The sequence below is a fragment of the Urocampus carinirostris genome, chromosome 17, assembly GCF_059441175.1.
Source record: "Urocampus carinirostris isolate Australia breed hairy pipefish chromosome 17, RoL_Ucar_1.0, whole genome shotgun sequence".
In the NCBI taxonomy this organism is placed as follows: Eukaryota; Metazoa; Chordata; class Actinopteri; order Syngnathiformes; family Syngnathidae; genus Urocampus; species Urocampus carinirostris.
Genome location: NC_142365.1, coordinates 14,307,254 through 14,332,364, shown reverse-complemented (window position 1 = coordinate 14,332,364; position 25,111 = coordinate 14,307,254). Strand labels below are relative to the sequence as shown.

At 38.1% G+C, this 25,111-nt stretch overlaps 1 protein-coding gene across 1 annotated transcript in view; it reads right to left on the bottom strand.

Annotated features, from left to right (window-relative positions):
* LOC148349292 (rho GTPase-activating protein 26-like) overlaps nucleotides 1–25,111 on the bottom strand; it is a 78,286-nt gene that overhangs the window by 3,843 nt on the left and 49,332 nt on the right. The window contains exons 11-21 of the mRNA XM_088321144.1: nucleotides 24,239–24,333; nucleotides 23,973–24,051; nucleotides 19,614–19,650; nucleotides 19,406–19,471; nucleotides 19,262–19,336; nucleotides 17,703–17,787; nucleotides 17,571–17,629; nucleotides 10,716–10,821; nucleotides 7,646–7,805; nucleotides 4,808–4,949; nucleotides 3,625–3,823 (exon numbers count right to left, since the gene is read on the bottom strand). Of these exons, the coding sequence (XP_088177270.1) occupies nucleotides 3,625–3,823; nucleotides 4,808–4,949; nucleotides 7,646–7,805; nucleotides 10,716–10,821; nucleotides 17,571–17,629; nucleotides 17,703–17,787; nucleotides 19,262–19,336; nucleotides 19,406–19,471; nucleotides 19,614–19,650; nucleotides 23,973–24,051; nucleotides 24,239–24,333 (1,103 nt within the window). The remainder of the gene's footprint in view (nucleotides 1–3,624; nucleotides 3,824–4,807; nucleotides 4,950–7,645; nucleotides 7,806–10,715; nucleotides 10,822–17,570; nucleotides 17,630–17,702; nucleotides 17,788–19,261; nucleotides 19,337–19,405; nucleotides 19,472–19,613; nucleotides 19,651–23,972; nucleotides 24,052–24,238; nucleotides 24,334–25,111) is intronic.

The window sequence follows — 25,111 nt, the reverse complement described above, 5'->3', positions numbered from 1 at the left end:
GTTTGTCCAGTACATAGTCAGTTTTAGGTTCAACCTATAGTCAAGAGTCAATACTTCTACTGTCGTAATCCTTCTGCCACTGGAGGATATCAGTGTTTAATGTTGAACGCTTGATAGAAAAATTATTTCATTTGTTCAAAGTTATGAATAATATATTTAAGGTTCAACCTTTAGTCAAAAGTCAAGACTTCTAGGTTGGTATTTTTCTCCCACTGGAGGACATTGGTGTTTCATGTCTAACCTTAGAAATAGAAGATTTATTTCTTGATAAATAAAGGCCATTTAGCAGTGTCTGAAACTCATGACAAAAAGTTACCGGACACCAGGGTAGAGAACTCTGAGAAGTTGCCTGCCCCATTTTTCCCAACTTGAAACACAACAAGACGACTGATCGCAAAAAAAAAAAAAAACCTTGTTGCAAAATATTCAGGATTGATAATCAGAATATATAACAGAACAACACTGTACATTTAAGTTTATTACAAATCTCCTTATAACATTCATTGCATGTATATGACATCGCCGTTTTCCATCTGCCATCAGTATGTACCTGTATTTACTCATCTCAAATCATGCAATGTTTGCGTTGCGTCGTCTGCTACAGGCCACATAAACTCCTCTTTCCCCGATGCTTTTAATCTACGTTTACGTTTTGTAGCGTCATAGATTTTGTTAGCTTCTTTTGAAACTTTCTTCTGGGGCTGAGGTTTTGTCTTAATTCCTAACCACTTATCCATTTTTCTTGTGTTCTCTTTGCGTCTACTTTGGAAAATGATATGCAAATGCACGACCTTATAATGCTTGGGAGAGTCCGGAAGCACAAAGTTATTCGATGCGGGCTTCTGATCGGCTGCCGAGTATGCAAATTGCCTAACGAACCGAAATTACGAAATTTCCAAACCGAGCGAAGCCTTCGAAATCAGAATAAAGCAAACGTTTGATTTGAAAATATTTTTTTAAAATAAGAAATAAAAACGAAAGATTTTTTCATTTTTTCTTGAAAAAGTTGTCAGCCACCCGGTTTGAGACGTTGTGTAAGTTGTACGCCCGAGCAGACATTATTTCAGACACTGCAATTAGTCGTCATTATAGTTCATTTTTGGTTTAACTTATTGTCAAAAATGAAGGCTTCTACTGCCACTGGAGGACATTAGAGGTTTACGTTGAACCTTAGATAGAATAATGTGTTATTTTTTCTTGAAAAATTCAAGACATTTAGTAATTGTTTGTCCAGTACATAGTCAGTTTTAGGTTCATCTTATAGTCAAAAGTCAAGACTTCTACTGTGGTAATTCTTCTGCCACTGGATGACATTAGTGTTTCATGTTCAACCTTAGCAAGAGACGATTTTTTTATTGAAAAATAAAGGCCACTTAGTAGTCGTTAAAGTCGTTATTTTCAGTTTAACTTTTAGTCAAGAATGAAGACTTCTACTGCCACTGGAGGACATTAGTGTTTCATGATGAATGTTTGACAGGAAAACATGTTATTTTTCTCTACAAAGTCAAGACATTTAGTGGTTGTTTGTCCAGTACATAGTCAGTTATAGGTTCAACCTATAGTCAAGAGGTATCTGTCTAAAGTTATAGATAATCTATTTCAATTCAAACCCATAATCAAGAGTGAATATTCAGAATATGGTATTTTTTCAGCCACTTGAGGATATTAGGGTTTCACGTCGAACAGTTGATAGGAAAATATGAGTTTCTTCTTGAAAAACCCAGGCCACTTAGTCGCCATTAATCTAAAGTTCTACAAAATCCATTTTAGGTTCAATCTATAGTCAAGAGTCAAGACCTCTAGGTTGGTATTGTTCTGCCACTGGAGGATATTAGTGTTTCATGTTGAAGGTTTGATAGGGAAAATTATCATTTTTTTCTTGAAAAATTCAGGGCACTTGGTAGTCATTTGCCCAAGGTTATACATAGACAATTATAGTCAAAAGTAAAAACTTGTAATTTGGTATTTTTCTGACACTGGATGAAATGAGTGTTTCATGTTGAATATTTGATAGAAAAATGTAATTTTTTTTACTATCAAATGATATAAATAGTCCATTTTAAGTTCAACCTACTGTCATGAGTAAAGACTTCAACTGAGGTCATTTTCTGCCACTGGAGGACATTAGTGTTCCATGTTCAACCTTAGGAAGAGACCACTTAGTCATTATAGTCCATTTTCGGTTGAAGTTTTAGTCAAGAATGAAGACTTCTAGTGCCACTGGAAGATAATAGTGGTACATGTTTGATGTCAGTGACAGAAAGTATTGTTTTTTCTTGAAAAAAGTCTGGCCACTCACTCATGTTTTATTTAAAGTTCTATATATTGAACAACAGGTAAGAGTCTTACTTTTGGGTTCGTTTTTGACAGCTTCTTGGGGAAACCAGTGACACAAAACAGCTGAAGAATAAACGCTAAGAAATGGGAGCTGCGTGCAATTTGCTGACTTGAGGTTCCCTTTTTTTTCTTTTTAATTGAAAGCAGGCATCCAGTCATGAATTTACGATTTCAAACTTGAGCTCCACGAAAAATGTACAGTACGTCTTTTTATAGTGCTACAATTGCTCGACGTGTCTCTGTTGTTTACTTGGTTTTCTTCAAAGGCGCCAAAAAGAAAAAAAAAGAAAATTGAAAAAAAGAACAAAAAGAAAGAGTCCTTGGGCGTGATGCGGATAAGATTCCGACACTTTTATCGGGCTTTTTAACATTTTCTGGGTTGTTTTATTTTATTTTTTGTTGTTAGAAAGAACTACAAATAAGTGAACATCTGATTAAGATCAAATTTCAATGACAAAAATAGAGATCCATTTGCTCAAATAACAGAAATGTTTTTGTGTTACGAAAGATGAAAATAATCTTCAAATACAAATTTTGATTATTTTATGCTACATGGTAAAAAAACTACTCTAGCAGTTCCTGGACGAGTAAATTAAAAAAAGAAAAAAGGACAGGAAGAAGACAAAAGGGAGAGGGGGAGAAAAAGAGGGGAAGAGAAAGAGAGAGGAAAAGAAAGCAATAAAGTAAGAAAAAGAGAAAGAAACAGAGAAAGAAAGCAAGAGACAAAGAGAGAAAGTAAGAGTAAGATGTTAAGAATTGGAGAAAGAAAAAATGAGAAAGAAGGAAATAGATAAAAAGAAAGAGAAGAGAAAGAGAGTACAAAAGAATGAGAGACACACAGAGAAGGAAAGAGACAAATAGAGAGAAAAGAGATACAGAAGAAAAAGGACAAAGGAAGAGAAAAGAGAAAAAGAGAGAGACAAAGACAGATAAGGAGCAAGGGAAAGAGAGAGAAGAAATAAATATATAGACACAAAGAGAAAGTGGAAAAAGAGAGACAAAAAGAGAAAAAGAGACAGAGAGAGAGGCAATTGGAGAAAGAGAAAGGAGAGGAAAATAAGAGAAAGAAAGAAAGAAAGAAAGAGAGAAAGAGAAAGAGAGAGAGAGAGAGAGAAGGAAATACGGTTGGGTTGCTTTGTAAGTGACGCCTGGCTTTTGGCGCTGCTTATTTTTCTCTTGCGTTTCTCTCGGCGTTGTTTCGCGAGAAGAAAAAAAAAAAAACCCTTGGCAAGCCCTTGGGCCACATGTTTGTCACCCCTCGGCTAGGCCTAAAAACGTAGCACTCACAGTGAATTGGGACGGACGTGCCTGGCTTCGTGATCGCCATCGTTGCCGGTTAGGCTGTTCCGCGGGGTCAAGCCTTGGCTGCTGCCGCTAACACTACCGCTGCTGCTAGCGCCGCTACTGCTAGCGCTGCTGTTGCAGTTAGCGGAGGACGACGCGGCCTGCCGCGGCTCGCCCACAACGGCGCTGCTCCTCTTCTCACCTTTAAAGAGTGGATTTATTGAGTCATTCAGGTGAGTCACATGAAAACAAGTCGGAAAAGGCAAGCGTTCGTTTGCAGCAGTTTGTTTGGCACTTTTTGTGCATAACAGCAGTGTGAAATCGTGCAAATATTTTGCCCTTTCTAGCATTAACCCTTATTCTTTATCCTAACCCTAACCTAAACCTCAAACCCTAGCGCTAGCCATAAACTCAACCCAAGCCCCAGTCCTAACCCAAGCCGTTAACAAAACCTTAAACCTAACTCAAGCCTTAAGTCTAAACCTGATCCTAGACTTAACTCGTACCCTAGGCTTGACCCTAACCATTAACCCTAGACTTAAACCTAATCCTAAAGTCAGCTATAGCCCTAATACTAATTTGAGCCTTAACTCTAACACTAGTCTAAACCCGAAACCGAGCACTAGCCCAAACCCTAGTCCTAACCCGAGTCCTAACCAAACTCCAGTCCTAACACTAACTCTAGCCTTAACCCTAACCTTAGCCTCAAACTTAACTCTAACCCAAACCCTAGCCCTAGGCCCAGTACTTGTTTAAACCCCAGCCCTAAACACAGCCCAAGTCCTAACTTTAAAAGCAACTCCAGCCCTAAACCCAGCTCCAGCACTAACCCTAGTCCTAACCTTAACACTAACCCTAGCCGTAACCCCAACCCCAACCCCAACCTTAGCCGTCACCCTTTACCCTAGCCTTACACATAACCAAAACCCAGTTCTAGCCCCAAACCCAACCCTAGCCTTAACCCTAACCTTAGCTTTAAACTCAACCCTAGCCCTAAACTCAGCTCTAGCCCTAACCCTAACTTTAGCCTTAGCGCTAACCATCACCCTGCAGTGATATCAGACAAAAATAATAATCGTTGCAATGACCAGAAAAGGCAAGCCTTCATTCACAGCAGGTTGTCTAGCACCTTTTTGCGCATTACAGCACAAAAGTGAGCTCATGCGGATTCAGTAGAGGAGATCACCTTTGAGGGAATGTGTCGGAGTCTGGAAAAGAGTGAGGGGTCTTTCGATACAGGATGGGATTTTGTTATCCGCGCTTCTCCTTCTCGATTGGTTGAGATGCTCGGTCGTGGCGCCAGACGAAATCTGCGCGCTTTTGAAAATCTGAAACACGAGCGGGGATTTCATTTCGCATATAAAATAGGAAAAATAATATCCTTCAACATTAGAAAGATATATATTATCCAGCACATTCATTTAGGTAATAAAATTAAGGATAGATGTCACAAAGCAGAATAGTTTCCCTAATAAAATAGGAAAAATAGCCTTAAAATACAAAATAAATATCTCATGTAACAAATCAAATTTCTCTAGTAAAAAATCGTTAAAAAATTAGAAATATTATCTAGCACATTCATTTCTGTCATAAAATTAAAAATATATTTCACTAAAACAAGAAAAATATTATATTTAGCAGAAAAATATACTAAACAAAATGGGAAAAAGCCTTAAAAAAAGAAAAAAAATATCTTATCTCACATATTGAATTTCTCCAATAAAATGAAAAATATATTCTTAAAAATTAGAAAGAAAAATATGATGTAGCACATTCATTTATCTAACAAAATTAAAAATATATGTCACTAAAATAAGAAAAATATTCTATTTGGCAGAATAATTTCCTGAACAAAATATGAAAAAGCCTTAAAATAGGAAAAAAATATCTCAGCTCACATATTGAATTTCTTTAATTAAATAAAAAATATCCTTAAAAATTATCAAGAAAAATATACATCATATTTTTCTTGATAATATTTTTCTTCATTTCCGTAATCAAATTAAAAATATATACAGTATCCTTAAAATAAGAAAAATATTCTATCTAGAATAATTTCACTAACAAAATAGGAAAAGTAGCCTAAAAATAAGATACAAATATTTAACAAATCAAATTTCTCAAATAGAATAAAACAAATATCCTTAAAAATTAGAAATATTGTCTAGCATTTCTGTAGTAAAATTAAAATATATGTCACTAAAATAAGAAAAATATTCCATTTAGCTGAATAATTTCCTTAACAAAATAGAAAAAAAGCCTTAAAATAAGAAAAAAAATATTTCATGTAACAAATTAGATTTCTCTAATAGAATAAAAAAATATCCTTAAAAATTAGATAGAAAAATATTATCTAGCTGCACATTCATTTTCTGTAATATAATATATATATATATATATATATATATATATATATATATATCCTTAAAATAAGAAAAATAACCTTAAAAAAAAACATCTCATCTAACGAATTGGATTTCTCTACTAAAATGAAAAGAAATCCTTAAAATTAGAAAGAATTATGTTATCTAGCACATTGATTTCTGGAATAAAATAAAAAGTTTATCTTTAAAACAAGAAAAATATTATATTTTGCAGAACAAGAAAAAAAATCCTGTAAATAATAATACACATTTATTCTTGCACATGAATTTCTCTAATAGAATAAGTAAAATCAATATCCTTAGAACAAGGAAAAAAAAATAATTTAGCAGATTAGTTTCCCTAAAAAAAATTTTTTAAATCTCTAAAATAAAATAAAATATCTCAACTAGAAGATTTTTTTAAGTAAAAAGGAAAAAAAAAACTTAGAATAGAAAAAAAAGTCTGATAAAATAAGAAAAAAATGTACGAAAAACAAGAAAAAAATATCTGAAGGATGGTCATTTTAAGAAATATTTTTAATGTGCATTCAAAGAAAAACCCTAAATAAATTATGTAAAAAAACACTAGATAAGACAAATACAAATGTTCCTATTTTATGAGGAAAAAAAGAGGATCTAGTAATAAGCTAAAAAAATCTCTTTTTAATTATACAATGTTTATTTTATTTTTTTGGGACATACAATTGACTATAAAAAAAATAAGAAACGAAGTTACCTAAAAGTGATAAAAACCAGAAAAAGCGACAGAAATTGGACTAAAAATGAGACTAGGTTTCTAAAATCTGTGCTTGTGAGTCACGTAGGCGTCCCAAAATTGAAATTAATGTGAAAGAGGCAGAATTTCTGGTTAGACTCGTGCAACTGGCTGAGGTTAGCTCAACGCGACGCCATCACTTATCTTCAGCCGGGCTGCAAAAAGGTGTCGTCACGGCAACAGCAAAATATGAAAATTAGACGCCGTTGCGGACGCATTTCTTGTTTGTCTGTTGAGGGCACGAACTTCAAAATAAAACCGTACATCGTTGGCAAAGAGAGCTTCTTATTTTAAGTGTTATATTTCTTATGTGAAGGGAAAAAAAAAATATATATATATAAATATACATATATTTTCATTTTTTTGATACTAAATATATATACTAAATATATACTGCTCGCACCAACACAAAACAGTGCCATCTCGTGGTCAAATATTACACAATAGGGCTTTAAAGATTGTGTAATAAAAATGATTCCACCATCTTCTGTCTGAAATCTTCATTGCACCTTCTGTCAAGGTGCCTGTGTTTCACGTGCACATCTCGTTTAGATGCGCTCAAATAATCTATTTTTTATCATCTTTTTGGCGGGTTGGATTGGCATTTGGACTGTATTTGAAACAATCCTTTTCTTACTTTCACCATTTTCACCCTCGAATAAATGAAAACAACCAGCACGCGAGTGAGTTCACTCTCCGAAACCCCCTTTGCCCCGCCTATTGCACTCCGTGGCTGGAACACCGATGATGAAGTAAGATAAAAGCAGATAGGCAAATAAAATATATGAAGGCTCGTTGAACTCAGTTGGGCATTGTTAACACATAGCTGATAGAGAAAACATTTAACTTTATTTGTATCATATAATAAGGATCTTTTCTTAAATACCCTGTCGTGATGTTCAATGAGGATCTCCACGACGATGTTCTGGAACTTGATATCCAAGATGGCCGCCACCGTCTCTTCTCGGGGGCGGAGTAAAGTGGGCCCGAAGACCACGCCCAGATTGGCCACCGTCATCAAGTTCTGATGGTGGTGATTGGCCACGCTGTGGGAACATTTTTGCGTAAACATTTAGCAGAAAAATCTCCTACCAGGTTTTTTTTTAAATTTTAAATTTAGTTGATTAGCTAAAATCAATCTTTTGAAATTGCCATTTGCGAGCTGATTTCTTTTTTTTTTTAATTTAAGGGCCAGTGTGTAACAATTCATAACTGAGGGTCATTTAGCTGGAGCAGCTGAAGAGGCAATGACTGGAAATAGTCAGAGCTGGTGTAAGCGGCTAAATTTAGCAGCTCATCTAAAAGTTGCTAAAAAGGCCAGTAAAAGATTGCAAGTTTTGGGATGCTTAATCACAGAACTCAATGACATAAGTGGCTAGAGAGGGTAACAGAGGGAAAAGAAGTTGAAGATGCCCGAATTGTGGAACTCATTGAAGGACAAAGTGGGAAGTTAACTATAGCAATAGTGACTAGAGGTGAGCCGCAGCCTGCAGCTGATAAGCTAACATAAATGGCCAGAAAAGGAAACAGTCGAAAAAGTAGAAGATGTCTGTCTCATGGACCTTGGCAACGTTCGCTTGCATGACCAGCTACGGAAAGCGAGAGACACTGTAAGACCAAGCAGGCAGCTAACAATAGCAGTAGCAACAAGAAGTGAGCCACAGCCTGCAGCCAAGTAGCTAACATGAGTTTCTAGAGAAGGAAACAGTGGGAAAAAAAGCACCAGGTGCCCAAGCATCGTTCGCTTGCACGAGCAGCTGTAGGAGGCAAGTAACACCACAAGACGAAATAGGAGCAGCTAAAAATAACAATAGCGGCGAGCTATAGCCTGCAGTTGATTGGCTAACATGAGTGGCTAGAGAGGGAAAACGTGTAAAAATAGTGTAATATGCCTCAATCACAGAACTTGGCGATGTGTGCTTGCATGGCCATCAAGAACAAAGCAGTAGCTAACAATATTGTCAAGGAGCAAGCCATTGACTGCAGCCAAGTGGCTAACGTGAGTGGCTGGAGAAGGAAACAGTGGAAAAAAAATCACAGGACTTGCCGACCATCACATGAAAAGCTCAGCTTTGGACTGGTAAGCAACTCTCAGATACACCACCAGGACAAGTTTTTTTCCTTTTCTCTCTCCATCTTCCCCTCTCATTCTCTTTTTTCTATTTATATCTCTCTCTTTGTCTGTTTTTTCTTCTTTGTCGTTTTCCCTTCTCTAGTCTTTATATCGCTTTCTTGTTTTCTCTCTTATTGTCTTCTTTCTTTGTCTTTTTTCACTCTTTATCCTTTCATTTATCTTACTCCCTTTGTCTTTATTCAATTTTTCGCTTTATCTCTCTTTTTCTTTTTCATCACTTTCTCCCTCTGTTACTCCCTTAAAAATCTCAGTTTTTCTTTCTCTCTCTTTCTCTATATTTATCTCTTTATTTCTTTCTCTCTTTGTTCTTTAGCTTTTTTTCTTTCTGTCTGTCTAGTTTTCTGTTCTTTTTTTTATCTTGCTCTCTCTTTTCACTTCCTTCCTCTGTGTCTCACTTTCACACTTTCTCTCTTTTTGTCTTTCTTTCTCTCTATATATAAATATATCTCTCTTTGGCTTTGTCTCTTTCTTTCTTTGTTCTTTTCTTTGTCTCATTTTTTCTATTTTCCCTCATCTCTCTCCCTTTCTTTTTCTTCCCCATCTTTCTTTCTTTCTGTCCGTCTGTCTAGTTTTCTGTTCTTTTTTTTATCTTGCTCTCGCTTTTCACTTCCTCCCTCCGTGTCTCACTTTCACACTTTCTCTCTTTTTGTCTTTTCTTTCTCCATATATTTCTCTTTGGTTTTGTCTCTTTCTTTCTTATTTGTTCTTTGTCTCATTTTCTCTATTTTCCCTCATCTCTCGTCCTTTCCTTTTCTCCCCATCTTTATCTTACTATTTCTTTATTTCTGTCTTTCTCCCTTTTTCTCTCACTCCTTTTCTCTGTTTCCTTCTCTCTCACTTCCTGTCTTTCTCCGTTTCTCTCTCACGTCCCCTGTCTTTCTTTCCCTTTATATTTCTCACGCCCTCTCTCTATTTTCTCCCTTTCTCTCTATCTAATCTACTAGTTTGGTGTTTGGTCTCCCATATGTTCCTCGAGTTAAAATGAGTTTGACACCCCCCTGATCTAGAATAAATCCGATTCCTCAAACCTTATATTCTCCCTTGTACGCAGGTCGGCATATAAAACTTGAGAACTTTTGGCATCGAGCGGCCAGTTTTCCGTTCCGCAGCTGCTGAAATAAGCTCCATAAGCGCGACGGATTCCAGAGGTTAGTCTGCTTGCTAGCATAAAATGCTATCTTGTGTTTTCTACATGCGAATGAAATTCTTCCTAACCGGTGATGTCATTCAATTTTCTCGCAAAAAATCCTTGGGAATGCCCAGCTTCGCTAATTTTCTGGTCCCGAATGGTAGCTAACAGCCGTCTGGCTAGCGTGCTACCTAGCCAAACAAGGTTATGGCTTATTTTCCACTGATACTTACTGATAATATGCGCCAAACCCTTTATAATACTTAAAAAAAATATATATATATATTTTTTACGTTTCGGAACTAAGGGACAATGCTTCTGAAAACGTATTCATGCGTAAACAATGCTAGATAAAACAAGTATAAAGGTGAATATTTTACAAAAAATAAGAAATAACACCCTTAAAATAATAATGGTAAACATACATCATATATTTCATATATATATATTTTAGATATTAATAATGTTTTCTCTATGGTGGCCAGAATGCCCAACTTCGCTACTTTTCTGGTCCGAAATGGTAGCTAACCGTCATTTGGCTAACGTGCTAACTAACCAAAGGAGGTTACAGAATCGGGTTTTCAGGAGAAGCTTTAGTTAAAAAAAACAAAACAGAATATTGTACCTGAAAATACAGAAACAACAGAAAACAAGCTACGATTTAAAGTATTTTGTCGTCATTGTCGTGCCTACTTTGACAGATGTTTGGTGAGCAGCTCCAACATTTGCCGATTCTTCTCGGGCAGTCGTTGAACTAGACTGTGGATCTCGGTCACCCTGGACTCGGGATTGTCCAACTCTGCAAAACAAAATGTAAAAAATACATAAATAAGAGACTTGACACTTTGGATTTTTAGTTAGAGAGGTACAGACGGGCATAAAAAGATTACGGACGGAACAAAATACGATGGTAAAAGATGGTGTTCTTCAAGTCAGTAAACATCTCTGTCCGAAGTTTCTATGTGTATTGTGGTAGACCCAAGAAAAGTGACTGTTTCGAAAGCCCCGACTGAAAGCACATCACCGTTTTCATAATTCCGTTATTGTGGTTACCAGATGTTGCCACGAAAGTAAAATACGTGAATTATTAAAAAAAGACAATTGATAAATGTTACAAAATCTTGCTAAACAGACGATGCCCTACTTACTTATGAAATTCAACTTACGTACGATCGTTCGTAAGTTGAATTTGTTTGTTAGTTGCTTCAGTGCTATATTTTGTATGTTTAAAGTTTAGAAAAGTATGTTTAAGACTTGTACAAGTAACCTGTATTGTTTTGTACTAAAAATAAACATTTCATAAAATAATATGCTCTAAAAAAATAAAAAAAGTTGAGTTTAACGTACTTTTGGAAGATGCGCTTTAAGAGGTCCTCCTCCGTGGTAAAAAGGTAAAAAGACACAGAGAGAAAGAGACAAAGAGAAACAAAGAAAGAGAAAAAGAGAGACACCGAGAGTGAGAGAAAGGGGAGGAAAAGAGAGAGAGAGAGAGAGAGAGAGAGAGAGAGAGAGAGAAAGAGGGACAGAGAGAGGGTGAGAAATACAAGTACAGCGTTTGTGAGAGGCACCTGGCTTTGGCACCATCAAGTGGACATATTTCAACCTGCAACCTGCTCGTTTTTCTCTTGCGCTTCCCTCAGCGTTGTCTTGCGGGCCAGATTCAATCCCTTAGCGGGCCTGATCCGGCCCACGGCCCGCCTCTTTGACACCCCTGCCCAGGAGTGTCATGTCTCATCTTGTTGCATAGGATGTTTCACAACGTTGGTATCAATGACAATAAAGACGATTCTGTTCCTTTCTAAATATCCTAACTTCAGTGCCCCCAGTGGAGGTTTCGGAGTATTACAAGTGTCGTAGAGACAGTGACCGTGTATTTGCGTATAAACAGTAAACAAGAAATCCATTCCTAGCATAGAAATAGCTGTTTACGGCGGTTTTTTTTCCCATGACCTATTTATTTTCTAACCAGTTTTCCAGGGCTTAGCTCAACGGCAGCAAAGTGCCAAAGGCATATTAAGGAAGTCATAAAAGCGAAAGCCGAGAGGCGGAGCCGGCCGCCCTTGGTTCGGGTTCTCTCTGATGTTTTTCACATCCCCTCAAGGTCGAATGGAGGAGATGCAGAAAGCAGACTTCGGATTCCCGAAAAACTCAATCGAGTCGCACCTTAGCGTTAAAATCGACGGCGGACTCCACCGTGTCGGCCCTCGGGGGACGCAAACCAAATCTGACTCACTTCTTTCGAAACACACACAAAAACATGGAATTGTTTGTTGTCGCGACGAGGGATTTCAAAATAATTGTGCCTAACCTCAACCACCATCAAGTTAGCATCCATGCTAATATTATTGAACAATTCGTTAGATGAGTATTACAGTACACCCCAAGGATACGGCGACCCCGCCTTATGACGTTTTCACTGGACAGTGTGGGATACCATATCTTTTAGCCCCCTCTTTGCAGTATTTTATCCACTATACAACATCATCAAATTATGCCCAGAGCGTCAGAGATCCATATTCTCGGGAATAACCGTCTACTACCTGAATATAAGGCAGACCATCAAAATATTCATTTTTCAGAAAATGTTTCACATATATTATAGTACACGCACTATTGTCACATTGTACAGTAGATACAGTGACCCCACTTTTTTCCCTTTAAGACTTGGAATAAGATGTTTTTTTTCTGTTCCTCTTTATGGCATTTTTTCCCAGTGTATTACAAATTATTTTGTACTTATACTTATACTTAACCTATACTGGAGTTTGATGCGTCACGGCTGTATGACGGTTGTCTGCTATTGGTCGACGTCATATCAAATGCTTTTCTGCTATTGGTTTGCATCAAGGCATCATGACGATTGCCGATATGCTATTGGCCGAACTACCTCCCACAATGCTTTTAACTTGGTTCAGTTCAGAATTTAGTTTGCTTTGTCAAGATTTTTAAGTTTTGAACAGTATTTATTTGCTAAGGATCCCAAGGCTTGCAGTGATGCTAAAGGGAGAAGAAAATACATGATGACTATGGAAACGAAGCTATCTATTAACAAGAAAAACAAATAAGGCACACGAATTGCTACGCTTTCAAACAAACAAAAATTGTCCCAAGAATCGAAGTTTTGATCCTAACATGTGTTTGAAAATCATATAAAAAATGTGGTTGCTAATTGAATTATATTTATCAGTGAGACGTTGCGTTTCCTTTTAAAATGTTATACGATATTATTTTAAAGTGGTACGCCACTTGAAATCAGAAGTACTAAGGAACTACATAGCAAGTACCAAAGAACTAATAAAAAAACTAAAATTATACAGGGATATATTTTTAAAATGTTAAATACTACTTTCTAAGTGATTATATATATATATATATATATATATATATATGTATGTATGTATATACATATTATGAGAACGTTGACAACTTTCATTCAAAGCTAATAACAGCAGGTCAAAGTTTTAATTGATACGGCATAAAAGCTGTAACGTTTAGCAACCGGTTAGCATGTCCGTTAACGGCTAGCCAATCAAGCTAGCCTTTCTGATTTAGGAGAAAATCCAACAATAACGCGTAAGAATAGTATACAATGGACTCACAATGAAGCAAGAAGTGGCCGGATGCTCGAAGAGAAAAAAATAAATCCCCAGACGCTGAAGAAAAACACTGTACATACGTCCGGCAGAAAATTGCTCATTTTATGCTCTGATTTTCAATGGGAGGGTATCGTCTATCCGGCTAACTGGCTACGCTTGGATTAGCCCGAGATAGTTAAGTGAAAAAACTTCTTGTGTTGCCTTTCCTTAATCAGATCCAGATATAATTGGTCAGAAAACATACGGTCGCAAGCGTTTGCCATGGAAATTCATAAACGCTGCCATTAACGGCTATTGACTTCCAAGATCTGTTTTAGCTAGGATACCACAAATGGCTATAGACGTGAAAGATGCAGTGTAGCTATGCAGCCTTAAGACTGCTAGATACATCAAGGACCTATTCTTGCCAGATGGCTATAGACCTCATAGATACATTTTAGCTAGGTTGCCATAAAAGGCTATCAAAGTCAAAGATCAGTTTTAGCTAGTATTCCCTAGAGCTATGATGCTCTTGATGGCTGTCAAACGTCAAAGATCCGTTGTAGCTAGGATGCGCCAAAGAGCTATAGACATCAAAAATGTATTCTCTATGGTGCCATAGATATCAAACATTGATTGTAGGTAGGATACCATTGAGGATATTAGTCGCAAAGATCCATTTTAGCTCGGGCGCCAAAGACAGCTATAGGCAACAAAGATCTATTCTAGCTAGAGGGCTATATTGTCAGGTTTAATATAGATAGAATACCATAGAGGGCATCAAGGATCCATTTATAGTTTGATGCTCTAGACAGCTATAAACATTAAAGATCTATTCTAGCTCGACGGCTATAAATGTCAAACATCCACTTCAGCTAGTATAGCTTAGACAGCTATATACATCAATTTTAGCAAGTATTCCATGAACAGCCATGGATGTCGAACATTTATTCTATATATGGAGCCATTGATGTCAAAAGATAAATTTTAGCTAGGATGCAATGGAAAGCCATAGACGTCAAGGTCTGTTGTAGCTAGGATACCACGGAAGATATTAGACGTGTAAGTTTTTAGATTTTGGCACTGATGCCATAGACAACTATAAAAATTAAAGATCTACTTTAGCTAGAGAGCTTTAGAGGTCAAAACCAACTTCAGCTAAGATAGCATCGATGGCTATCGCTGTCAAAAATCTGTTGCGACTAGGATGCCATTGATGGCTATAGACATCAAAGATCCATTTTAGATAGACGACTACAGACGTCAAAGATTCATTCTAATTAGACGGCTATGGTGTTCAAAGATACATTTTAGCTAAACTTCCACGAGCAACTGTAGACGCCAAAGATTTATTTTAACTAGGATCCCATTGGCTATAGATGACAAAGATCCACGCTAGCGAAACTGCCACGGATGACTATAGACGTCAAATATCCATTTTAGGAAGGGTTCCTTAGACTTTTCTAACAAAACAAAATTTTGAAACTCACCTAAAAATCGGAAATTTTTAAAATGAGCTAAATTGTGTGCCAGTGAAACATGACAGTTTTACACTGCCAAAGACAGCTAGAAGCGTCAAAGATCCATTTTAGAAAATTTGACAATATTAAGCTCGGATATTCAATTAGAGTGAACCGTCAATGCAGCTAACAGGCTACGTTCCAATTAGCACGGGATAGTCGAGTCAGAAAAAGCTGTTTTCCCTCAATCGCATCCAGATATAATTGGCCAGGAAAGTACGTTTCCAAGAGAATACCACGGCAATGTAAATTGTAACCGTCCTTTTCCATCCAAGAAAAATATTTCTGGACATATGGTGCGCTTGTGTGCCCTGCGCTATAACCTTTAACGGGTATTTAAAGAGCGACAGTAAACCAGATGAGGAGGGAGAAACCTGCCAGATGAGCTGGGAGGGTTCAATGCAAATTGAAGGGGGAATTCAGGAAGTTCACAGCGGGCGCTGTCCTTACATTACCCTGCCTGTTTTGTTTATAAAAAATAGGAAAAAAAAAAGGTGTATTCATGCAAATGAAGCCTGATGGGGAAAAAAGCAGATGTTTCAATAGTCAAGTCATTTGTATTTGTGACGCCCTTAATCACAAAGAGTCTCAAAGAGCTGCACAGACTACAGACTATCATTACACGATCCCCTGATCTAAAACCTACATGAGGGCAAGAACAAACTCAAAAACCTCAACATGAGGAAACTGAAAAAATCTTGAGAAGGGACCGCACATGAGGTAATCCCCCACCAGCGAAACAATTCAAGCTTTATTTCCACACGATTTTTTCTGTTTCTTTCCACTTCCTGGTGGCCCAGTCAGACGCTCTGTCATTTCCTGGACTAGCAAACACCGTTTGGGAAGAGTGCACAAACTGAGAAAACGGCTCGGTTTTGTGAAAGGTACCGGCCTCGATATCAACGAATCGATAAATGAGCGTGAAATCCTTCCAGGCTTCCAATTAAAATGGTGAGAACAGCCGGCTGAGGGTCTGGGTTGTTAGGTTTAGCCAGAGCGACTCGGTGGGGGGCCAGCAAGCTCGCTTGCACTAAATTATCTAGGGACATAGTTCAAACTCTCAACACTGGAAAGAAAACGGGGCTAAGGTTTCTCGATGCAAAAAAAAATCAATTGTTATTCCATTTGCAGACTTGTTTCTTAGTTTATATAAAAAAAAAAAAAAATTAAAATACACCGTAGAAGGATAAAAAATAAATAAATAAATAAACAGCTATAGACATTGACCATGTGTTTTGGCTAGGGTCCCATTGACGACAGGGTTGGGTAGGGTTACTTTAACTTGATTACTTTCAATTACTTTTGGATTACTCCGATACCAAATATGCTAATAAAAGACAAAAGAAACTAAATATGAATAAAATGACTAAATTTTGTGCAGGCTTGGGGAGTAACGGAATACATGGAACGGCAAAAATGATGTTGGCAAGCAGTTTGGATTTATTTTCATTTTGTTTCTGTCGCATTTTATGTTAGTTTTGCCGGAGATCAAGGAGATCAAAGCGAGGAGAGAAAGCTAACCATGTGTTGTGAGTCATAATTTTATTCGTATTTAGTTTCTTTTGTCTTTTATTAGCATATTTGGTATTGGAGTCATCCAAAAGTAGTTGAAAGTAATCAAGTTAAAGTAACCCTACCCAACCCTGATTGACGACTATAGACATTTGAGCTAAACTACTGGACGGCAATAAAGGTCCAAGATATATTTTAGTTAGGAACCCATTAACTACAAAATATGTCAAAGATCCATTATAGCTAGACGGAAATAGACGTCTAAGATCCGTTTTAGCTCGGAACCCGTGGACAGCTATAGACGTCAAAGATCAATTCTAACTCGACGGCTATAGAGGTAGAAGATCCGTTTTAGCAGTGAACTCGTAGACAGCTATTGACGTCAAAGATCCATTCTGGCTAGACGGGTACAGACGTCAAGGATCCGTTTTAGCTAGGAACCCGTAGACAGCAATAGACATCAAAGATCCATTCTAGCTAGACGGCTATTGATGTCAAAGATCCCTTCTATCTAGGAGGCTATAGATAGCTATAGACGTCAAAGATCTATTCTCGCTCGACAGCTATAGATGTCAAATATCAGTTTTAAACTTCAAAGATCCATTGTAGCTAGGCTGCCATAGACAGTTATAGACGACAAAGATCAATATTAGCTCGGATAGCATAACTTCATTTCAATTAAAAATATCATAAACGACACCTTAGGATAAGAATACAAACTAATGCCAGCAGCTGTTAATCACGAGGGAACAAGGAATGCAATGGCAAAGCGAAGCCATTTTCAAGCAGACTTGTTGAGAAATATGGCAACAATTTCAAGCATTAACAAGCTCTTTTCAACCCTTGAGAACACAGCATTAGAATTCGAGCATTTTCAAGAATTTTAGGAACCCTTACAGGATTGAAATGAAAATTGCATCTACCGTGCCCGGAATACTCACTGGCAGCTTTGATAAAACTCCTCTGATATTGATACGTCATGAGAGGTGCAGGGAGCATCCTACAAAAGAAGGACAACAAATAAAACCCCAAAAAATCAAACTTGTAGACGTTCTTTCAGAAAAAACACAAACCTGAGATAGTACTTGATAGCGCTTGTGATGGTCTTAATTTCCCACTCTGGGTTTTCCAGCTCTACATCGGCGCAGGTTTTAGGATCTGGCAGACAACAATACAAAAAAAAATTATTTACAGTGTCTTGCAAAAGTATTGGCCCCGAAAGAACTTTTTGATATTCCAGCCTTCAAGCTTATAGATAAAAAAACTAAATATTTTCCAAGAGTCACGAGATGTGACACACAATTGTGAAAAAAACGAAATATTATATTGTGCTAACTGATAAAAAATTATTTTTGGGTATGTCGCTCAAAGTTTCGCACATCTTGAAAAATAACTTTTTCTCATTCTCCTTACAAAAAACCCCAAGTTTTCTAAGGTTTAACGAAATCATTTGTGCAAATCATTTTTCAATTCTACTCCATATGGTTGAGGTCTGGACTTTGGCTTGAGTATTTAAACACCTTTATACTACATGGTTAGTTTTAAACCATTTTATTGTAGAGCTTGCAATATTTAAGGGTTGTTGTCCTGTTGGAAGGTGAACCTGCACCCCATTCTTGGGTCTTTTGCAGACACCAGCAGATTTTCTGCCAGAATCTTCTTATATTTGGCTCCATATACTGTATCTTCCTATCAACTCTAAGTCCCTGCTAAAGGAAAGCAACCACGTGATGCTGCCACCACCATGTTTGACAGTGGGGATGGTGTTTTCAGGGTGATGTGGAGTATTACTTATACGCTCAACGCAACGCCTCACATTCAGCCCATAGAGTTCAGTTTTGGTCTCATCTGAGTGGAAAGCTTTGTTCCACATTTTATTTCTGTCTCCCATGTGGCTTCGAGCAAACCCCAAAGGTTTTCATGGAATTTTTTCAGAAAGGGCTTTCTTTTTTCCACATTTCCGTAAAGGCAGATCTATGCAGTCTGACTAATAGTTGTCTTATGCACAGATTGTCCCACCTCAGCCGTGTCTGCCTGCAGGTCATCCAATGTTATCATGGGTCTCTTGGTTGCACCTTTGGTTAGTTTTCTCCTTGTTTGGGCTGAAGGTTTAGAGTGATGTCCAGGACTGGGTAAGTTTGCAGAGGTATTTCAATTTTGATATTGCTTGCACAGTGCTCCGGGAGATGTGTAAACGTTGAAATCGTCCTGTATCCCATTGCTGCTTTTGATTTTTCCACACCTTTATTAGGGCCTGCCTGGTGTGTTTTTTGGTCTTCATAATGTTGCCTGTTCTCCAGTGTCTCTGTTCACAGACCTGTGAGACCATCACAGAGCAGGTGCATTCAAACCAAGACTCAATGACGCACCGTTTCACTCCGTCATTGATAGTCATTGGGGTCGACATTGGATAATTCTGAACTCATCAGGAAACTTCTGGAGTCAGAGAACAGGAAGACAACATTTTTGGACACCTACTTTTGACTTTTTTCTTTGTAAAAATAATATATACTGTTACTAATTTGGTTCCACTTCACGATTGTATCTCACAAGCGTGAAATGTGGCAATATGACAAAAAGTTACTTTCGGTAAGGCACTGTTTTTGTGTGTTGAGCTTATTTTTGTTCCTACCCATAGCGAGGTTCAATAATTTCTGCACTCGAGAGCTGACGCCGACGATTCTGTACAAGCCTTGCTCATCGATTCCTGGAGAAAGGTTGAAAAGGTGTTTTTTTTTTGTTGGTTTTTTTTTTTTTGGTCTTTGCTGTGACCTACCTCGCGTCTCCACCGCATAAATGAATTTTTTCATCACGTTGAACCCGATCACATCGAGCTGGGCCACTGAGGGAGGAAAAAAACATTAGAATTAATGCAAAACAAAAATAAAAACACAGAATATCAATGACACGGGCTCACTGAATATTGCATGTGCAAGATGAATAAATATTTATGTGAAGAAGATAACGAGAAGAAAGCAACTTACTGCCTTCAGTTTGGTTGTCCTTATTGAGATTGTAGACCTAAAAAAAACAAAGAAACTTTAAAGTGACAGTGTGTAATAATTCCCCACTAGAGGTCGTTGTAGCTTAAAATGGAAGACCACACACTATGAAAACCTGAAGTTTATCATTTGGCAAAATTTTGAAGCCTAACTCCAGTCAGCAAAATACGTAGCGAACTAGATACAGCTAGAGAAGAGCCAATAACTAGAGTTGTTTTAGAGCTGGTGTTAGTGGAAAACTTTCGCTGTTAGTCCATGAAGCAAGTTTCAGGGCCCTGAGTCATGGAACTCAACAACATGAGTGGCTAGAGAGGGAAACTGCGTAAAAAAAGTTGAAGATGCCTGAATCAGGGAACTATGGGATGTTTTCTCGCATGGCCGCTGCGGCAGACAAGAGACATTGAAGGATGAAGCAAGAAAAGCTAACAATAACCATAGGAGCAAGAAGGGAGACTGCAGCAAAGTGGCTAACATGAATGGCTAGAGAAGGAAACGGTAGAACGAAAGCACAGGATGCCTCAGCAACGTTGCACATCCAGTGGAAGGCAAGTGACATTAAAGAAGAAAGCAGGAACAAGTAACAATAACAATTGCGATGAGAGGTGAGCCATAACCAACAGCCGAGTGGCTAACATGAGTGGCTAGAAAAGGAAACAGTGGGGAAAAAGCACAAGATGCCTCAGCAGCGTTGCGCAACCAGTGGAATACAAGAAAAATTAAAGGAGAAAACAGGAGCAGGTAATGATAACAATAGTGACTAGAGGTGAGCCATAGCCTGCAGCAGAGTGGCTAGTTTGAGTGGCTAGAGATGGAAACAGTGGGGGGAAAGCACCAGATGCCTCAGCAACGTTGCACAACCAGTGGAATGCAAGCGACATTAAAGGAGAAAGCAGGAGCAGGTAACGATAACAATAGCGACTAGAGGTGAGCCATAGCCTGCAGCCAAGTTGCTAGCATGAGTGGCTAGAGAAGGAAACAGTGGGGGGAAAAAAGCACTAGATGCCTCAGCAACATTTCATGACCAGTGAAAGGCGAGTGACGTTGAAGGAAGAAGCAGGAACTGCAACTGGAGGTGATCCTGCAGCCAAAAGGCTAACATGTGTGGCTAGAGATGAAAACTGTAAAAAAAAAAAAGTGGAAGATGCCTGACTCACAGAACTCAGCAACGCTCACTTCCATAAGCAGCTATTGAAGGCGAGTGACACTGAAGGACAAAGCTGGAACAGCTAACAATAATAATAGCGGCCAGCAGCAAGCCATAGCCTGCAGCCAAAATGGCCAACATGTGTGGCTAGACAAGGAAACAGTAGAACATTGGAAGATGCCTGGATGACGGGAGTTTGGTTCAACTGAGTTATGTAGTATGACACATTTCTGAACCTACAATCATGTTAAATAGACGAGTACCTGAACTTTTTTGCTTATTATTAAAATCAATAGTGTTTGAACCAACTAAAGTATTTTTACACCACTAGGGATCGCTATGTGATGCACACTGTCCCTTTAGGAAATAAGAGACATTACTAGAATGTAGCAGGCAGCTTCAATCATTCTTTTCTACTGTAGAAGCTGAAAATGACACTCCACAAATGCAGCATTTGCTAATGTGGAGCTGCCTAATGCACATCCCGAGATGCTCACACAAAGGACGGCCAGTAAATGTCAGGATTTTAGTCGTCGTGGAAACGAACGTCGACCATCTCACACAAAGATCTCTCGCACACAAGGGCAGAATGGAGGCACAATAGTGACTATTTTATATGAGTTCCTGAACCCCATTCCTTTCAGCTCCCCCCACCCCCCAAAAATTTAACGTCACGGTTTTGGTGTCCTTTATGAGAGGCTACTCGCATATAAGATCATACTCTCACCCATGCACAACTATACTCTCATGCGACACAGTTATACCTATTCAAAAACACAACTATATTCTCTAATACGCACTACTCTACTCTCACACAAACTATTAGATTTACATACACACACTACTATACTCTCACGCATACTAGTATACTTTACCATTTACAATGCTTTTGTAAGAGAGGCTGTTCTAGAAGTAAATCAAACTTGCTTTCACATATAACATCATGCTCTCACACATGCGCAACTATACTCTCAGTCATACCCATGCACAAACACTCTCTCATGCAAACCACTACACTCACACATATTCTTATCGTCTCATGAACACACTAATATACTGTCACACATGCTACTATACCTTCATACACTCTTTACAATACTCCCACACACACACACACACACACACACACACACACACACACACACACACACACACACACACACTACTATAGACTCTCACATACACTATTATACTCTCTCACACACAATACAATATTTTCTAACACACACTTAAATTGCAAAGACAATAGTTTTTCACATCTAGTGTAATAATAACCTCAACTGTTGTTTTACTTTGGGTACTTTTGTAAGAGAGGCTGTTCTAGAAGTAAATCAAACTTGCTTTCACATATATCATCATACTCTCACACATGCGCAACTATACTCTCACAGTCATACCCATGCACACACATGCGCAACTATACTCTCAGTCATACCCATGCACAAACACACTCTCATGCAAACCACTACACTCACACATATTCTTATCGTCTCATGAACACACTAATATACTGTCACACATGCTACTATACCTTCATACACCCTTTACAATACTCCCACACACACACACTACTATAGACTCTCACACACAATACTATATTTTCTCACACACCTTAAAATTGCAATGACTATAGTTTTTTCACAAATAGTGGAATAATAACCTCAACTCTCAGTGTTGTTTTACTTTGGGTACTTTTGTAAGAGAGGCTGTTCTAGAAGTTAATGAAACTTGCTTTCACATATAACATCATACTCTCACATATGCGCAACTATATAGTCATACCCATGCACACCACTCTCCTCACTCATATTATTATCCTCGCATTAACACAAATACTACTATACCCTCATACACCCTTTACAATACTCCCACACACACACTAATATAGACTCTCAAACACACTATTATACTCTCTCACACACACACACGATTATTTTTTTCTCATGTAGTGTAATGAACACCTCAACACTATGTGTTGTTCTACTTTGTCTGAGAGATCATTTGAGGAGTAAATCATACTTGCTCTCACATAAAACATCATACTCTTACACATGGGCAAGTATTTTCTCATGCAGACAGTCATACCCACGCACAAACACAACGATAGTCTCTCATACACACTACTATACTCTTATACAGACATTACTATACTCTCACACATAGAAGAATGAGATTACTCACGTCACTTACACTGATGGTGTCTAATAAATCACTTTTCACAGTTTTTAAGCACGCCATATCTTGGGGGTGTGCTGTATATTCTTTATCCTCTGCGAAGAATTCGATTACTGACTTCCCTTACATCGATGCAGTCTGGTAAATCACCGTTTACAGTTTTCATCTTACATCATAATGTGAAAACTTCGTAAGGCAAGGTCACTGTATGTCGGGGGTCTGCAATATATTCTTTATCTTCTGCCAAGAACGAGATGACTCACTTTTCCCAGCTTTAACCGTCTCTGTATTTTTAATAACAGTATTTCTTACTAACTGCAAGCTTAGTTTTCACTGTTATCTTGAATTAAAGTGAAAGAACTTTAAAGCGGAATTGAGTTTGCATGTTCTCCCCATGTTTGCGTGGGTTCCTTTTAACACTCTGGTTTCCTCCCACATTCCAAAAACATGCATGTCAGGTTAATTGGCCCGTCCAAATTGTCCTTAGGTGTGACTGAGCGAGCGAATTGTCCATTCCTGTGTGCCCTGCAACTGGCAGGCAACCAGTTCAGGGTGTCCCCTGCCCACTGCCCGAAGATAGCTGAGATGGGCTCCAGCATCCCCGCAACACTACTGAGGATAAGCGGTCCAGATAATGGATGGAATTCCTCACTTTACCTACATTGATGCAATTTAATAAATCACTTTTCAGTTTTGGGGCATGGGTAAATGCCGTAACTCGGGGCCGAAAAACATCTTATTCCACATCGTGAGGAGAAAACTTTGTAAAATGGGGATGCCGTATTCTGGGAGTCCACTATGAATTCACAATAGTAGTCCCCATACCAATCTGATTCCTTGCCTCTACAAAATAAATACCTGCCTTGCTGGCCGTCGATTGAATGTTTTTCTTTTTGTTGTTGTTTTTTATTTTTGCACTCTCAGGGGAGTTTTGTCTGCAATCTGTCCTGAACTCTCAGTACCGCTGCATCTTGATCTTGTTGTGGCGTAACAGCAGCTAAACGGTAACCGTGACAACGTACCGGCTCTCTCCCGTCCATGGCCTCCATCCACAATCTGCGTTCTTCTTCTGATGGGGCTTGCATGGTCATCATCCCCGGCCTGAATTGTAAAACAACAAAAAATGAAAAATATGTCGTTCAAAATTGATTTGCTTAAATCACAGAAAGAGATCATCTTGGAGAATGAATTCCCGCATTGACAGTTTGAACTCAATGACTTGGCATGGGAAAAAACTAGAACATGAGCACCCCCTAGCGGTCGTTTTCTTTGCGGGAGAAAGTCTCACCTGTCCACAGCCTCCACATCAAAGCAAAACCTTTTCTCGATGGAGTCTGTTTTCCTCCGAGTGCAGGATTTGAGGATGAAACTCTCCTCTTCGCCCTGATGGAGGAAAGAGAAGCAAATAAAGAGAAGTGTGATCCTCAAAATTGTTTTTTCATGAGATGTTTTTTTTAACACCATGGTTCCTAAAGCTTACGGCAAGTTAAATTCAAGAATTTCAAAGACTTTTTGAAAGAGTTTTGAAATCGAATTTAAGACCACGGTCCAAAGTAATCTTCTCTAAGCTCTAAGTTGATATGTTTATTGTACATATTTATGATTTATATAATGTATATTCTGGGTAGACGGACAGAATGAGGAGATCATTTCTTCCTCATGCCATGAGGCTCTTTAACTCCACCCGGGAGAGTAAAAGCCCACATTAAACCCCACCCTCACATTTGCATACTACCCTATTTTTATTACAGTGTGTATTTATGTAGCACTATTTAAATACTCTATATCAACACGTTATATTGGGTATTTCTGTATTCTATTTCTTTTATTCTATTATTTTATTTTTCAACAAAAAATATACTGCTGGAAGTGTGAATTTCCCTACAGGGATGAATAAAGTATCCATATATCTATCTATCTATCTAGACCTAAGACATGCCCACTTAACCATGAACGATGGATGGATGGATAATGCATGTGTCCGACTGAAACCACATCACCGTTTTGATAGTTGTCATTTTGGTCGCGCCATGTTGCCACCAAAGTCAATCGGTGAATTACTAAAAAGGTACGACCAATACACTTTTCACATAAATAGATCACATCTCCTCATCACACATGAGAAATAATAACTTATGTAAGATCGAGATTAGCAAAGTCA